Source organism: Prinia subflava, chromosome Z (assembly GCF_021018805.1).
Source record: "Prinia subflava isolate CZ2003 ecotype Zambia chromosome Z, Cam_Psub_1.2, whole genome shotgun sequence".
Lineage (NCBI taxonomy): Eukaryota > Metazoa > Chordata > Aves > Passeriformes > Cisticolidae > Prinia > Prinia subflava.
In genome coordinates, this window is record NC_086283.1 from 11687156 (window position 1) to 11704026 (window position 16871).

Consider the following 16871-nt stretch of genomic DNA (forward strand, 5'->3'; position numbering starts at 1 on the left):
CAAACTAATGCGTTTAAAATCAGGAGGGACATTTCCGCTCCAAAAAAAGAAAATGAAATCTATTCCAATTTTTCAGAGCCACATATTTTAAATAAGTAACCTAGTTTTTGACCAATTCCTTTCTACCAGTGATTATTACTCAGAACAAAACCCCCTGGTGAACAGAACTGTATTGCCACAGAATGTGCTGCCTTTTCAGCAGGCTTAGTATTCTTGGAGTCTGTTCAGAAATAATCACAAACTCCATCCCTGTGCCTTTAACCTTTGAGATTGCCATACTACAAGAATAAAAATATCCCCCTTGAGTTCTGAATGCAAAGTGAAGTCTACAAATAAAAAGGTTCCAAGTTTGACAAGTTAGAGTTCCCTTTCGAAAAAGGTGATGTGTCAGTGTTTGAAACTCTACTGTGTCTTGCACATATAAAGGAAGAAAACAAGATCAGTGGGCCAGGTGCTGTACTGTACGCTGGAGTAAATCCTGATGTACTTCCATGAGCTCTCTTAGCCTGTACTTACCCTATGGTATTTCAAATAAGAAATTAACTGAGGCAGAAAAATAACCCTAACCTTTTTTGGCTTAGCTCACATGAAAAAGTCCCCTGCTTCTAAAGCAGCTGTTCTCTAATTTAAATCCTTGTCATTTCTGGTAGATAGAAAAAACAAGAAAAAAAAAAGCCCAACAAACCTAAAACAACAACTGAGGACATGTAAATGTATTTTCTGTGCCTCTGAAATGAGCATAAAAATAGTATTCCTTCCTTACCAGGAGAGGGAGCCCAGAACCGCTCCCTGAGCTCTGGGACTGCTCGATCAAATCCTTCAGGGTCTCTCCAGCGGGAATGTAGGTCTCATCCTGCTCCAGCCCGATGCTGTAGTGGGGCCTCGTGTCTTGGCGTTTGTATCTGATGTTTTACATGAAAATGAAATGCGTCTTGAATACAATGAACACATGTGCAATGAATAATGCACAAGTCTTTCACATTTCCTTCATTTGTAGACTAACAGCTTTCTCTGCTTCCCTGAGGAATACAGTCGACTTGCTGGCCAAAATATTTTATTTTTAGCAACTGTTTTCAGCATCAAAATTCTGCACATAACACTCAAAGGCCATGCAGTCTGGGGTAAATTTGCAAAGCAACCAAATGTTTTCCTTTTAGAAACTTAAATATGTCTAAAACTCCAAACAGGTAAGTAACTTTATTTTACTGTCTGCAGTGCATTTCTAGGAGCCAGAGGAGGTAAGGTCATGGAATGGGGATGTTTAAATTATTCAAATATAATGTATGTAGATTATGATAACATTCTAGACACATTTGTTGGCATTCCTGTACTGTCTTCTTTTTTTATGATCAGCACTTCATCACATAAACAAACTTAGAAGTCTTAGATATAGTTCCCTTATAAAGATTTCCCTATAAAATTTGTCCTTTGGCCTTCTCAATAAAGAACAATCCATGCTTCAACCTGAATGGCTTTTTAGGATGTTGAGTGGAAGATTCTGTATGAAATGCATCACACAGGTATACCTGTAAATAGCGTGAATAAAATACACATTTTTTTCTTATGATAAAATTACAGTTTCTTACTTCTTTCCTTTAAGGTCCACTTCCATTTTTTCAAATTCCTAAATTTATTAGAAGATAAATGTTGGGAGGAACATTAAGAAGCTGGTAAAATATTCCTTATTTACCTGAAGTAGCAGAATATGATGATAAGCACCAGAAGGATGCTGCAAACAGTCACTGAGATCAGCAGGGCCTTGTGGTGAATGTTTCCTTCAGCAAAGTCTGCAGTTAAAAAATGAGAAAGGAAAATTTAGGAAGGGAGATGGTATGAAGTCAATGTCAGAAGTGCATTGAGCACAAGGTAATTTCCATTCTTTTTTTGTAATTGCTGTACAGGATACCCCCGTATTCCCCAGGCATTTTGTGGGCTTCCTCTTTGACCCTCACTGATCAGGACAGAACTGACACTTCCAAAGGCCTATTTGTTTTCTCAGTCCTTACTCAGGCAAAACATCACCTTGATTTGCAATTCCCTGTTTGTCTCTGAATGAAAAATCAATCAAGACCTGTAGCTCTGGGTCTTAACCTGAGTGATCAGCCAGGACATGCAAAAATTACTGCCTCTTTTAAACACTCACATTAAGTAGCATCCTATTAAGTAGTTAATATTAAAAAAAAACAAACAACAAAATCACCAAACTGCATTTATCCTAGAAGGGAAGACACAAAAGACACAAGAGGGCAGGCCACAAGAGGCCTTGAAAGCATCTTTCTGTCATTACAGAACAATTTGTCTCTTAGATCCTGTATTAAACACCTGAGCAGGAATTTTCTTCTCCATTTGCTCTATAGCAGCCCAGTGTGCCAGCAAGGGCTTCCTATGCTGGTGGGCAAAACTATCCTTCCAGCAGTTTTTCTGCAAAACACTTTGAAAATAAAACGTGTCAAGTAGAAAAGTTTCTGCTGTTGCAGAAAAACTATTAAAATGTTTCAGACAACCTTTGTATGGGAGACTCATATTCTACCTTATGTGTAACATTAATTTCCAGATTTTTATTCTCAGCTCAGGCAAACACATCTAACCTTCATGCACACTTCTTTGCTGAAAAACAAAGACATCCAGCTTTATTCTTTTTTAACCTCCCCTTGCCACCCAAATTCTCAAAATTATAGTATTTTGGCATATACATACACAAACCACCCTTACAGTAACGGGATAATGCAAATGAGAGCCATGTTTTCTGAAACTCTTCCAGCCTTGCTGTCTTGCATCCTTCACTCCAATGCCTGATACATCGGAGAACAAAAGAAATCTATCCTCATTGACTGGTCCTGGAACGACGTTATTATGTTTCAGATTTACAAGGGTAATGAGACCAGGAGATTCCTAAGGGACTCTTAGTTTACCCTCAGACTCTTTTATTTTAAAGATCCAGTTTCTCTCTTTCTTTTTTTTTCTCCCAAACAGTTTCTTTCCTTCCCCTTTCCACTACAAGCAGAGATTACCTACCAACACACCTCCTGATCACACTGGTCACGTTTTAACCTGCCCTGGGAGCACTAATAATGTAAACACTCAGGACATGGCTGATGCCTTTGAAAGGGGACACTGACACTGATGTCTATCAGGAAAACACTCAAGCCCATCCTTTTACCTGCCACAGCAGATTTATCCCTGGCTTGCCACTCCAAGTGGGCTGTGGGTTGAAACCAAGAGCCCACCGGGGAATCCAGAGCTCTCGTGGAGGCAGGTCGGCAGGGCTGAGGGCCCTGGTTTGTGCTTTGTAAGCAGCCTGTGTCAGCCACCACCTCCCTCTAAATTGTGTGGGTTGTAACAGTTTCAGATGTCACAGCCCATCAGATGAATAAGCAGAGCACAGAGACCATAAAGCGGCGTTCTGCACCTGAGAGAAACCCGGATGACCATTCACAGCAAGGGTTCTCCCACTTCACAGAGCTGACATGATGGAAGCTGGGCTTCTGTGCTTAGCAGTAATGAAAGCCGTTGTCAGATGCAGAGCGAACAATTCACATCTTCCACTTGTGTCTGCTAGATGTTAAAAGCCATGGAAATCTGTGCATCTTTGCAGACACAGTATTGCCCATGAAGTTGTTCACGCTGTCTGCGCGTGAACAAGTATGTGCATTTGGATAGGGATGATAAACATGCTGAAATCTTGGATCAAATTCTCATAATTTTTAGGGTTTAAGTGATCCAAACGTTATGCTCAACGTTCCTAATGGGCTTCTGCCATTCAGAAAAGTAAATAAATGCAGTTTGATTTTCCCAGAGGCCAAAAGGCGTTTTAGAAGTGGTGTGTAGCTCTCAGATGAACTTTTGCCTCCAACACTGCAAAATTCTTTGGGTACCCAAATGATGTGAAGCAAGCTTAAGGAAAGCATGAAAGACATAAAGGAATGCGTCCTGATCTTCTTACTGGGAGCAGCTGACAAGACTTAGACTAGATGCAGAGCTGACCCTCTTGTGGTTGGTGGTGAACCCCATGCCAACAGTGGGACAGCTTCAGAAGTGGTTCACTGTGCACAGCACAGGTGGGCAACTGGCTCTCACAGGAGGGGAGAGTAACTTCCGTATGCCTTTCTATTTATTTGGCTATTTGAGAGGCAATACTGATGGTAAATGAGCTACTGTCCCACCTTTCAAACACTTCCTGTGTTTTTAAAGGATTTTGGCAGGATTTCACTTGCTTGCTGATTTGAGGACTTCATAAACCTCCTGGTGTGTGTGTGGACAACAGAAGATCAAATGCAAGCCCCCATCCTTAGACCAGCAATGTCTGTTTGTTCTCCTGCACTTAGCCATGCTGAATTTCTTCTCCTGCTCCTCCAGCCCAAGCTGTTCCACACACAGCCACAGGACAAACCTCCCTTCCCTGCACTATTTGTCCAGGAGGAGGGACGGGGCAGCTCAGCTGTGAGTCTGCCTAGGGACTTGTGGTGAACACTGTGGTGGGTCCCGGTCAGTGCCAGTGTACGTGATGGAAGTACTCTGTCCTCTAAGAAGTCCAGTGCTGTGCTTTTTACTGCTGTGTTACTTGGACCTACAAGGTGCCAAGCAGCAGGGTTATGAGAATAAGCAGCAGTTTCCACAGAGGCAGCGGTGAGCGATTACCAGGAGCACGGCTTGGGAAGTGCAAAACAAACACACGGTAGGTTTGGGAAGCTTCTTCACATACCTTGGCTGGCTGGTAACAGTGAAGCCCAGCAAACAGCACATTAACAATTCCATGTTGTAGGAAAACAGTGGCGCAGGCTGGTGACAGCAGGGAGCTCGGTGAAACCAAGCTGCCTCTCTGTTATTCTCCTGCAATTTCCCCCTCCTCCACCACTCCTTTCACTCACTGTCATCAGTGGGACCACGCTGAGGAGTGCATTGAAAATGCCACCCAGAAGGTTCAGAAGTCAGCATATCAAAGGGAGAGGAGGTTCTCCTCCCACCCCAGGTCCCTCCAGCTCAGAATGTTACAGTTATCCAAGTAAAAACGGCAGTGAAATCTGAGGCGTGGAGACTGTGCGCACACATCAAACCCCATCATTCCTCCAATCATTCCCTTGCCCATTCATCACTAGCCATACAGGCAGGGAGCCAGACACGGTGGCACCACCACTTCTGCTTATATGGGCTCTAAATCAGTAAAGACATATTTCTCCTTTTGACTGGTCTCAGCCTGTGCTTTTGCTGGGATTTCCAGGAATATCTTTATTGTTTAAAGCAGAGGTGTTATATCAGACCCAATTATGATTTTCATTTCCTTAATAAGACAGATGTCTAGCTGGCGCAAGGATTTAATGGTTTCCCTGGGATATTTTATCCTGGTAGTTCTGTACCAAGACGAGCTCAAAACTTAGGCTTAGCTGTTGTTTCTTTCATCTTACTTAACAAGTCTTGCTTTGACCAGTGTTAATTTTTCTAGCTCTCACTTTCATGTACGTGGTCCTCCTATCCAGGGGGAGAGAGGAGAAGGTTAGGGTGTGGAATAAATCTTGCCTTGCAGCTCATGCCAGGCCTGGAAAAGCACTTAAGAGAAGACAAGTCACTTGCCTTTGTAGCTATTACCTTGGTGCATAGGTCAACTTTTAGCTCAACAGCCTCTGACCTGTAGCTGCATGCTCTCCCTAGACTTTGTTTCCCATGAGGTATCACCTCAGGTGTGAGTTCATCAGAAGCCAAATATCTGTTTGTTTTTTAGATGCTGAGGAGCATACATATTTTTCATGGAACCCTGAAGGCTGGAAGGTTATTACAAGAAGTTCACCTCTCTTTTTCGTACTTACAGGTTCTGTTAAATTTCATATACAATTCAACAACTCAGACAATAACAGTCGAATCTAAATGCTTCCAGTAGAAACAATGATCACAGCCACAGTACTGGGCACTGGCAGTAGCGTGTATTTGTACACAGTATTTGTACCTGTTTGCAGTGAGGGTCTGTGGTTCAAGCTATGGCTTTTTTTTCAAAGGTTTCATACTAGGAAATATCAGCGACAAATTAAAACAGGCCCAGCACCAAGAATGACATATTAACTTAAGGCTTTAGTAAAGGTGATGACTTCAGTTCTGTTCAGCCACATTTATTGAAGCAATTCCTGAAACGCACTTCTACAAAACACTGTCAGGATGCTGGCAGTGTGAGAGCTTATTTAAAAAAAAAATCTTCTGAGTATGTTGAGTGACATCACCTGTTGTCTGTCATGCTAAAATAGTCAACTTTGCAACACAGAGCAGCTAGAACCCTCCTCCAACTCTCTGAAATTTTTCTTTTAAAAAATATTCTCTCTGGTGTTCCAAGGGTCTGCCACCATGGTTCCCAAGCAATACTATATTTACACACAGAACAAACCCAACATCGATCCAAAAGCTTGTTTCATTGCTTTCTGTATAAGTAGCACATAGCACTGCCAAGTTACTAAAATCTTAGTAAGATGGATTAGACGTCTAGTGTTAGGCACTGATTCAGTATTTTTAAGTACTCCTAATGTAGAACAAACTCAGCCAGTAGCAAGAAGAAATCATGGCAGCGTTTTCCAAACTGATATTTAATGAAAGACTAAGTAAGTGTGAACAAATATTGACTGCTTTTTGGAGCTTCTCTCTCAGTCCAAAGAACTTTTTAAAATTAAATAAACCAACAAAGTAGTACATAACTCTTCTGTTGGAAGTCAGAATTTTATGAGTTTTCACTGCCTTAATGCCTTGCTAGTAAACAGTGAAGTATTTACACATTACTCTCCAAAGGCCTGACTCTGCAGACCATCTGTGCAGAATTTCACAGACCTGAAGGGAACAGCTTACATGAGTGAAGGCTTTCTCTGAGCATGCATAAGTATCTGCTGTTGGTGAAATTAAAAGTGCATCTGTGCACTGATCTGCATCTTCAACACAGAATGCCACGATTATAAATTCTTCTGCAACTCTGAACTGACTTGATGCTGACCACCACAATTCCTGCCAATGCCAAGAGTTTATTATGGATGAATTTACACTTACTAGGAATACATGTCTAGAAAATGTATTCTGAACACCCAGACAAAAACAGTTTTACTAGCTCTCAGAAAGTGATGTTTAAACAAACAAATACCGAGGCTGAAACCTTGCCTCAGCATCTACTAAGTTACTACATGTCCATTTGCTCTCAAATATTTTTTTTGAAGTGTGTGAATTCTTACCCTAGATTCTATTTTCAGCTACATTTTTCACATAAAAAATACACTTTAGGGAGTCATTATTGTTCTAGTGCTGGATGATCATGTCTTGCAAATACAAACTTACAGACTTATGACAACGTGAACTGACCAATTTGTGTATGGAGTTATGAATGACAGTAATGCAGTTAGAGGGACTGGAGAGAGAATTCCACTTTATTATCAGGCTAAAAAATATACAGCAAGAGTCATCCTCTGCCATGACCAGCCTAGGTCTTTGAGATGATCTCTGATAGCTCAGCAGATCTGCACTAGGACAGCATCATGCAGTTCTAATGCATCTTGTGTTCGCTGCATGTATGCAACAAATAACAGCAAGCATCTGCACCGCTCCACACACAACCTACAGGAATGGAGAAACACTGTTTAATGCCATTTATCTCTCTGATCACACACTTTTGCATAAGAGGTGCTTCAGTCTGTGCTCCATTTTCCCCTAAGGCACAAGGACTAACAGCAGGAAAAGATCAGCTTAGGACCGTATTTTCTTCCTCCTACCTCGATTCTTCACTGGTGGCAGCGTAGGGTGAAGGTGTCTGTTGCAGTAATCTTGGCCTGTGCAACATTCAATAGATCTTCTTTGGTGTGGAATAGGAGTGTCCTGCAACGAGCAATTTAGATAGAAAACAAGTTATTACCCCTGTTGTAAATATACATGGTCATTCTGGCACTCAAAAGACGTACTTGATAGCTGGATTGCAATCCCCTATGGATTTCTAGGATGTGTGGAGTAAGTATTTCTGCCAACCTGCTTATCCAGAAATATTTCATCCAGGTAATTAAGACATTAATTCATTCCTAACTTACTCCTGTTGTTGCCTTAATGCTGCAGAAGGGACTGACTTTCTCTAACGGTGCAATACAGAAGTGTGAAAGTCACATACATCCAGCAGTTAGACCGAAAATTAGTTAATATGAGTATCCAAAATAGGTTAGCCAGGATAATACAGGAATTGCTGCATGGACTAACTCAGCTGCAGCTTCTGGTCTCCTGGGAAGCTGAATAAAATACCTTCCATTAATCACGATTAGACCATTTCTGTACTCATCTAAAACCATTTAAGGTTAACATGAGAAAGGCAACCACCTTAGAACCACCTTGCTGCAATTTCCACACCCCTTCCATTCCTGCACTGATGCTTGTTTTCCAGCAGGTGATCACTGCACTTGAAGGGAGTATCTGATACCAAAAATCCCAAACCAAAATGCAACTGCATGTAAGATATAGATGTTGCTGCAATCCATTAAATAGTATCCTAACTAACTTTAGCTAGCATAGATATTTGAGGAGTTAAGACTGCAGTTCTCTAAATCCAAACTTCCTCTGAGTGGGCATGTTACTAGTAGCAGCAGTGCCAAAACCGAAAACATGAGTTGTTACTATTAGGAAGAACTATAGTATCATCTTTTGGGGATGCAAATGCACTTCCCTCAGTAATCAATGCAGATCAAGTATCTGCCAAGTGAACAGAAGTGACAAACATGGACACAGCAATGTCTGCTGGCTGCACTTTAATTGAAAACTGCACTTAAATTGAAAATTGAAATTGAATCAAAAATGCAAGTGGCAGAAAATGCTTCCTTACCCGACACTGGAAGTCTGAGCCCTCTAATCCAAGACATCCTTTGGTGACTAAATGTCCACCGGACTCATCTTCTTCAATTATGGTGAAGCAGTAGCCATCGGTGCTGCGGATTGGAAAGAATGAATCAGGAAAAGGCACCAAAGTGAAAAATGTGCTGTTGAATATTGTCTTAAACTTTGCTCCCTACCAGGCAAATCTGCCCTTCACAAATGGACACACTGGGGCTGCTGCAGACCAGCTCCTACACACACAAAGGAGGCTCTGCCTCAGACCTGTGCACGTACCTTTGCAACATTTCACAGCCTAAACCCCACTGGCAAACACCCCAGTTCTCTGCCCGTGGTCATTAGTGTGATAAGACTTTGGAAACCCATACAGTGCAAGCTTCAGTGCTACACAAGGTCTGCCTTGAGTGCGGGAACAAGGCACTGATATTTGCACCACCGTAGAGACCTGAAGGAAGAAACACTTTTGAGATACCAAACATAAAGTATTATCAAGAGTGATTTGTGATTCCTGTTTTAACGGTATTATAAACTGCAACACTTCTGTGTATGAGTCCTTGAATTATCTCCAACACCCTTCATAGATGTTTACTTGGGTTATAAGCCTGAAGTGATCCATAATGCTTCCGTTTACAGGAACGTGCACCAGGGAGGGCAAGTATACTAACAGATGGCTAGATGGTGCTGGTGATAAATGTCCTTCTTTGATGAAGGTCAAATGCCTGAATGCTATGGAAGGAAGGATTGGAGGGCATGGAAAGGGTGGCTGCATTTTATTGAGACTGCTGTGCATTAAGTTCTCAGCACTCTGAGGGGGGTTTGTAATGTGTAAGGAACAGAATCAGTCTTCCTGACTGATTTGCAGGAAGAAGATCCAAAAATAAAGAAAAACGTTTTTAATATAAGGCATTTAAGTCACAGAAAAATAAAATATTCTGTTATTTGCTCAGGAAAACAACACTGGCTATTATGTGCAATGAGTATTTTTCAGAAGAGAAGAAGTAAACTCAGTTAAAACAAGGAAATAAAAAGAAAAAAAGATTAGAAAATTTAAATACAGCAAAATTTCAGGTGATTTGCTCCTTACTTGAATGAAACAAGAATCTAAAGAGCACCAGCAGCAAAGGCAATGAAGATGTAGGAAACAAGAGCCACAGTTACACATTTAAGAGAGAAACACAATTTGTAAGTATTAGCTACACGACCGAGAGATGCTGCATAGGATCATGTCAAACATTGTCTGTGGCATATTTTTATATTACTGGGGCAGGGTCTAGCCACAGTAAGCTTATTACTTCAAATAATAATCTATCATGGGTTACGGACTTCTGGATCTGAAAAGTAACCAAATGCACGTTACAAATTACTTTCTCCGAGAAGCCAGCGATGACTTCTACCCTTCTCTGACATTGCACATAGGAGTGAGGCAAAGGAGACAAACCCTCCTGGGCATCAGCCACCTTGATGTCATTGCCTGAGCTGAAAAGATGGGAACAATAGGATTGCCAAGAGAGACAGTAAGAAATCCATTAGAGTAGAATATTAGATTAGATTAGATTTTGTTTGCATGGTGCCTTTGAGTCAAAGTAATGAGTAAGTTTAACCCAGCAGACAGAGCAATAAAACAATAAATTGCTATCAAGTGGAACACAAAAATGGACTCCAAGCTAACAAGCCCCTACAAAAAACCCAGAACTCTTGGTTCATCAAAGAAAGTCAGTGGAAGGAAAAGTCAAATTGTTTGCAAAAGGGAATAAAAGAAACTCAGCAGTTTTAAGTCTATTTCTCTGACTTGGGGGAATCATGTGGCACTCTGATTCTTAGCTCACTTCTGAAAATTAAATTCAGGCTCCTCATGCACTTTAGTCCCTCTAAAACTTTTACACTAAATTTAAAAAGAAAAAGTGAGTTTCAGTAGAGCAAAATAAGTTACAGAGCTCCAAAAATAAGAATAAATTGTGCTTTTTACAGATTTTAGAATAATGAAGGAAAAGTGAGAGGAAAAAAATAGCATTGCTGAGCAGAATAAACACTGGTACTGCTTGTCTCTAGCTCTAAGAAAAATCCTAACACAAAAAATTTTCATACAATGTAAGAACTCATTATCTTTTTGAGAATTTCTGAGGTGCTTGAGTGAGAGGCAGAAGGGACTCTTCTGAAAAGAAAGAAGGATCTCCTACCTGCCTCCCCCTCTCGCCCCTGACCTGTTCTCCTGATTTCACAGGATGTCAGATGGACCACACACTGCAAGAAAAGGGCAAGGCATACCCCTGCTGTTTTATTGATTACTCCACCTCACACCTGACTAAGATAGAAATAAAACTGTTCTTATTAATATAGCCACTAAGAAACACGTCAAAGATGTGTTCACAGTCTCAAATTTTATGTTTATTTGATGTACAGAAACATCTGTACATCACTGATACTTGCAAAGCAATATGAAAAACCTATCCTCCATTTCCTATAAAAAAAATGTAGTATAGAACTGCCCTTTTCTTAAAATCTGCAATATGAATTCTAATTGTGTGTAACTTGATTCTGCGAACTGTGTAAAAAAGGAATTCAATGTGCTGTTACTGGATACATCTAGGTACACATCCAGTAACCTCCTCTACTGAAGCACCATCTTATTAGAGTATGGTGCAAGGGAGTGATTAAATTCACTTTGGATGCGATCACTAATAAGCACAGATTTCTTATGTCACATATTTGCCAACAGTGAATTCTTACAGCCAAGTCAAATGCCAGGAAAACAAAGGGAGTTAACAGTGAAACACTGACAGACACTGATATAGAAGGTGCTGCTACAATTACAGATTACCACAACGAAAGCAGGAATCTTAAATCAGACCTTTCCAAAATGTCACAAGAGGAACCAAGGCCAACAGCTTTGCATCTGCTCACACAGATGTCCTCACTGGCCAGCAGCCATTTCTCACAGAAGATGTGATTCCTCAGCTACCAAAACCTGCCTGCTAGAGATTTCCCATCCGGCTCTGTGTGTGACACAGCCAGGGGTGGCAATACATAATTTTGAAAAGCAACATCTTTCCCTCATTCAACACCTATTACCAAGAGACAGATAACTTTCACAACTTGATGAAAAGACTCCTTATCTTTAATTTGATTTCAAATGAGTCCACACAAATATTATAACTTTTTTCCACTTCTCCTCTTTATGTTCCTCATTTTGACATGAGAAAGAGCAAGAGCATCTTTTCACTTCCATCCAAAGCAACATGGCAAGTCTCTGCACTCTTTTCTAAATGATCAAAAAATTTCTTGTATAGAGGAAGAAATTTTAAAATAAACATGAAAAAAATTGAAAGGCTAACATTTAAGATCTCACTGTAGCTTCTTTATCAGAAAACATTCTGCTTTTCCCTAAAACTTAAAATTGTTTAAAACAAAAGTTGTCTGAACTCAGTTCTTTGGCACTGTCAAAATCTTTTTTCTTCCACATACCAAATTACAATGAAAATTCAAGCATATCATCTGGAGATCAGCAGAATGAAAACATCACTCAAGTGAGTTATCACCTTTGGTAACACTGAAAAAGGATCTTAATTATTTTATTGCTCCTGATAACCAAAGACACAGTTGGGCAGAAATACAATCTAGTAGGCAACACATAGGAACTTAAACTTTATCAGCCCAATCTTTAAAACTGTCAGCATTTATTTGTGCATGAAAATAGAGTGCGACAAGGCACCTAATTAGCCTCTGCCTTTACTGCAATCCCATTATAGTCAAAGCCAATTAGACGTAATGCTGTGCTTAAAAATATGCAATTAATTATGATTAGACACAACTGTCCGTGCATTCACTTTGAACAGAGAAAACTTGAAATGGAACAGTAAAACAAGGTCCTGGTTGTGTTCAAAGCAGCTTTGACCTTCTTTACTGAAAGCCTTTTATGAATGGCACAGATGTTCAGGAAGAAGAATAAAGTTTCAAGATGCAGCAGTTTAACACACCCTTTACAAGCAGAGGATTGTGAGCCTTCTCCAAAGGTTTTAACTTTTGAGTGCACAAGTATTTTTCAACTGCCCAGAGTGGCCCCACTTGTGACCCTTCTTTCCCCCTATACAGATCCCCTGAGCAGTGGTACAGGAATGCCTGTCCCCCGGCCATGGGAAGAGCTATTGAAGCAGCTGTCTCTTCCCATTGTGCTCACATATCCGTGGGGAAATGAGGTCCTGGTGAGTGAGGATATCAGCCTCAGCTCCTGGCTTGGCCCCCTTTTGCTACACCTTGGCATTAACCCTCCCTTGATGAGCTCACCCTGTATGGGTCTTCCAAAACTTCACGCTGCTCACGAACTGCCCCATTTTTCAAAGCACACTCTAACTAGAGCTATGGCTTTTCTGCTTAGATAGAAAAGCCTTCTGCCTTTTAAGCTGCGGTGTTATCCTTAGCTCTCTAAAGTATTGTTGGACTTAATCTGTAGAAGTATAAAGAAAGGGAAATTCTGTATAGGAACACAGCAGGCTGTTGGAGGATTTGATATAGATGTGGTTAAAGTATACTGGCTTTTAAATTTCTACAAATACAGTTATGGAGAAGATTTTAAATGGCCACCAGATGTCCTCCTATTTATATTTTCATACTCAGACCCCAGGTACTATGGGCTGGATATATACTTTGAAGCTGAATACCTGTGGTAGCAGATAAAAATCCTCATGTGAGATGACAGACTGATTTTTATGAGGAAATTTTAATGGTGATTGCAGTAGGACTAGCTGTTCTATTCTGAGGGAATAGAATAAACAGCTGGAAATGCTTTTGCATTAAACTTTCTGAGGTTCCTGCTCCTGGGCTGATAAAATGCTTCACTGCTTCAGTAAGAACCTGGTAAGGAGAGTGGCTGATGCTTTCCAGAGCCCAAGACCTGGCTGTGGATGTACTCAGTGAATTTCCTAGTGTCAGAGCTTTGCTAGGCCCTTGGGTGCGCCAGAACACACTGGTTCATTCCTGTTGGGCTGGCAGGTCCAAACTCTGAAGGTACAAGCACAGCTCAAAGCTTAACAGATTGATAGAGCTGACAAGAGGTTTGATTTTTAATTTTTTCTTAAAAATATAAAATGCAAAAGGCTTTTAGAGGCAAACAGATAATTAATGCAGTAACTTTTACTCTGAAGCAGTCCATTTGTTCTTCAGACAAACACTGCAATCAATACTTATTGAACTTCAAAATGTGGAAACTTCCTTTATAGTGGTGCTTAGTGATTCCCCAAGTACTTTAAAATTGTGCCAACAGTCATTCACACAGAATAAAATACAAAAGTTACTGCCTTGTTACTAGTAGGATGATCCCAAAACTCAGGGGAAACTAATAATCCCTGCTAACCTGGTTGGTTGTGCTCAAGTCTTTTGAAACTTGGTCTCTATCCAGTCAACTAACCAGATACATAATAACTAGCTAACCAGACACCTAAAAAACATGATTTCCCAACCTCAGGCTCAGGATCTTCTTTCCTCTGTAATCCATAATTCCAGCTATGTAGTAGGGAATTTAAAAAAGGAATTACTACACTAACAGTTAAAGAGATGCAGGGAAAACAAGGGATGTTGAATCCTTCACACCAAGGCAGTGGAAGCCATAGCAATGAACATGAACAGAATTACTGCTGACAAGCCATGAAGGCAGTCCATTTAAATTAATTTAATTTGTTATATATTACTCCAAACTCCTCAGCCATTTTTCACTTATGCTGTTGTTCACTAGGTATGCAACAAGGTAGGTACTGCTCAGATGACAGCACAGGGCAGAAGAGAGTTGATCTAATGTAAATCTGTTCCAGGAAACTCCTGACTGGACAGAAGAGTGATTAATATTTGATAGATTCCAGCTTCCATTATTATTTTGATGTCTAAATTGGAAAAAATAATTCTGGCAGCACAGCAGAACATTCAAGCCTGCAGTCTTCAAGGATTATGGAGACAGAAGGGGTTACAATTTTGTGTTTTATTACCACTTAACTGCCTATCCTTGGGCATTAACGCCTAAAAAAAAAGTTTGACATTTGACACCGTAAAGGAGACACTGAAGAGAGTTTCTTTAATGGACTGCAGTGAGAGAAAATGCACAAATCCCTTCTAACAGAGCATTTGCTCATAGTTCCATGAAGAATACTTCATGTCAATGATGCCTACAAAGCAAAGTGCAACAGCAGGCTTACCCAGCTGGGGATAAACCTTGTTCAGTCGTTTCGTTAACACTGATCCCTTTGTGCTTCCTAATTCATGGATTTAAAAGTCATCTGCAAATGCCCCGTTGCTGAGCGTGTGAGACAGCACATATGAAGGCTGTGGCTTGCTGGGCAGGAACAGGAAACAGCTGATTCACGCTGCAGGGGATCTGCAAAATGGTATCAGAATGGGGTTTTATAGCTTATTAAAATGACTGTCATGTGAGAGCAGCTAGGTCTAACTCCTGGCTGGAGCGTGGGCTTGTAGGAAGAGGTTAGAAAGACGAAATAGTATTTACAGCTGTCACCAAAACTTTGATACATTTTAGTAGGAAACTGCAGGCTGAGAAAGATTACGTCAGGCTGCAGAACCACACTCAAAAATCCAACAAAGCAACCGGTATCTTTAGCAGCCTTAGGCTTTCCCCGTTTATCTTTTAAATACGCTGCCTTGAAGAGCTGACACAGTATTAAATAATCTCACCTCAAACAGCACTGCATCTCCAGCTGGGCTCACATCTGTGCCCTGCTTCGATGCTTCTCTGACCCCCACAGCTCCACCAGGCCATTGGCTGATAGTGGTATCTCCAGTATCACACCTGCTCCAGCCAAGCACACTTTAAATTCCTCACATGGAACATGAAGAGCTCAGCCCAACTTTGCTGCAACTAAAGCAAAATGCACCTGCACCTCAAGCCGAGACAAAGGTTCACTCAACCTCCATTCAACAGCAATTGTATGTGTCCAGCAAGAGCTACTTTTGTGTAGGGGAACAGCCGCGTGGTCCGCCCTCAGTCACCTCTTCTTGCTTCAGCCAGTGCCTGTGCAACACAGACCAATGCTGAGCCTTCAAGGAGCTTGTGCACATCTGGACCTGCCCCTTCCCCAGGGAGCCAGAGGGTCATGAGGAAGCAAACCCAAATGAGAAATCTCTAGTACTCTAAGCCCGAAGTTAAACAGAAGGCTACAGCTACTAGACCAAAATACTCAACACTTCACCTCAAGATAGTTTTCCTTTTGTCATGGAAACAAAACAAAACAAAACAAACAAACAAACAAACAAGCAAAAAACCCCAAACAAACAAACAAAAAAAAAAAAAAACAAAAAACCAGAAAAACCACACACACAAAAAAAACCAAAACCAAACCAAACCAAAAAAAAAAAAAAAAAAAAAAAAAAAAAAAAACAAAAAAACAAACCACCACAAAAAAACAACCAACAACAACAACCAAAAACCAAACCCTAAGCCCTGACCTACAGATACACCTGCTGCAGACTCAAAGACCAGGGTTCTACTAAATAGTACTCCATTGAGAGTGATTATAAATTTATAAGCACTTATTGACATTTCAATATAACTCCATAAGGTCTCCTCGCATTAACTGCATGCGCCTTTAAAAACAAAGTTCAACCTTCAGAATATTTCATATGCAATGCATTAAAACAAGTATTATCTAAAATGATAAATATGTGTATGCCTTAGCAAAAGAAAACACAACACAACAAAACACAACCATGCAGCTGATCCAGATAAAAATTACTTATTTTTAGACACGGTGAAAAACAACTCATTTACATATGACTGCTTAAACAAAAACTGCGACACCCAAATTGGGATTGCTGAGCTACCACAAGTATGTTTTCCCATGCATCTTCACCAGATATCTATCCCACAAACCTGCAGGTGCTGTTGACCGAGTCCTCAGGGCAGTGGTGGTGGCACTGGCAGAACAGCTTCTTCTGGGGAGGAGCAGAGGCTGTACTCTCACCATCTTTTCTGGTCTCCATGCTCAGCTTGGCAGAACTTCGCAAGGGCATGTTGTCTAGAAAACTGGCTGCAGGACAAGAAGAAAAGACAA

At 40.8% G+C, this 16871-nt stretch overlaps 1 protein-coding gene across 13 annotated transcripts in view; it reads right to left on the bottom strand.

Moving 5' to 3' along the window:
* The window catches only part of BMPR1B (bone morphogenetic protein receptor type 1B), a 238069-nt gene that overhangs the window by 17127 nt on the left and 204071 nt on the right, over positions 1–16871 (bottom strand). For all 13 annotated transcript variants that reach the window (XM_063423772.1, XM_063423762.1, XM_063423770.1 and 10 more), the window contains 5 exons: positions 16691–16847; positions 8816–8918; positions 7728–7830; positions 1691–1787; positions 764–902 (listed from right to left, as the gene is read on the bottom strand). In XM_063423772.1, the coding sequence (XP_063279842.1) occupies positions 764–902; positions 1691–1787; positions 7728–7830; positions 8816–8918; positions 16691–16830 (582 nt within the window). In that variant the 5' untranslated portion in view covers positions 16831–16847. The remainder of the gene's footprint in view (positions 1–763; positions 903–1690; positions 1788–7727; positions 7831–8815; positions 8919–16690; positions 16848–16871) is intronic.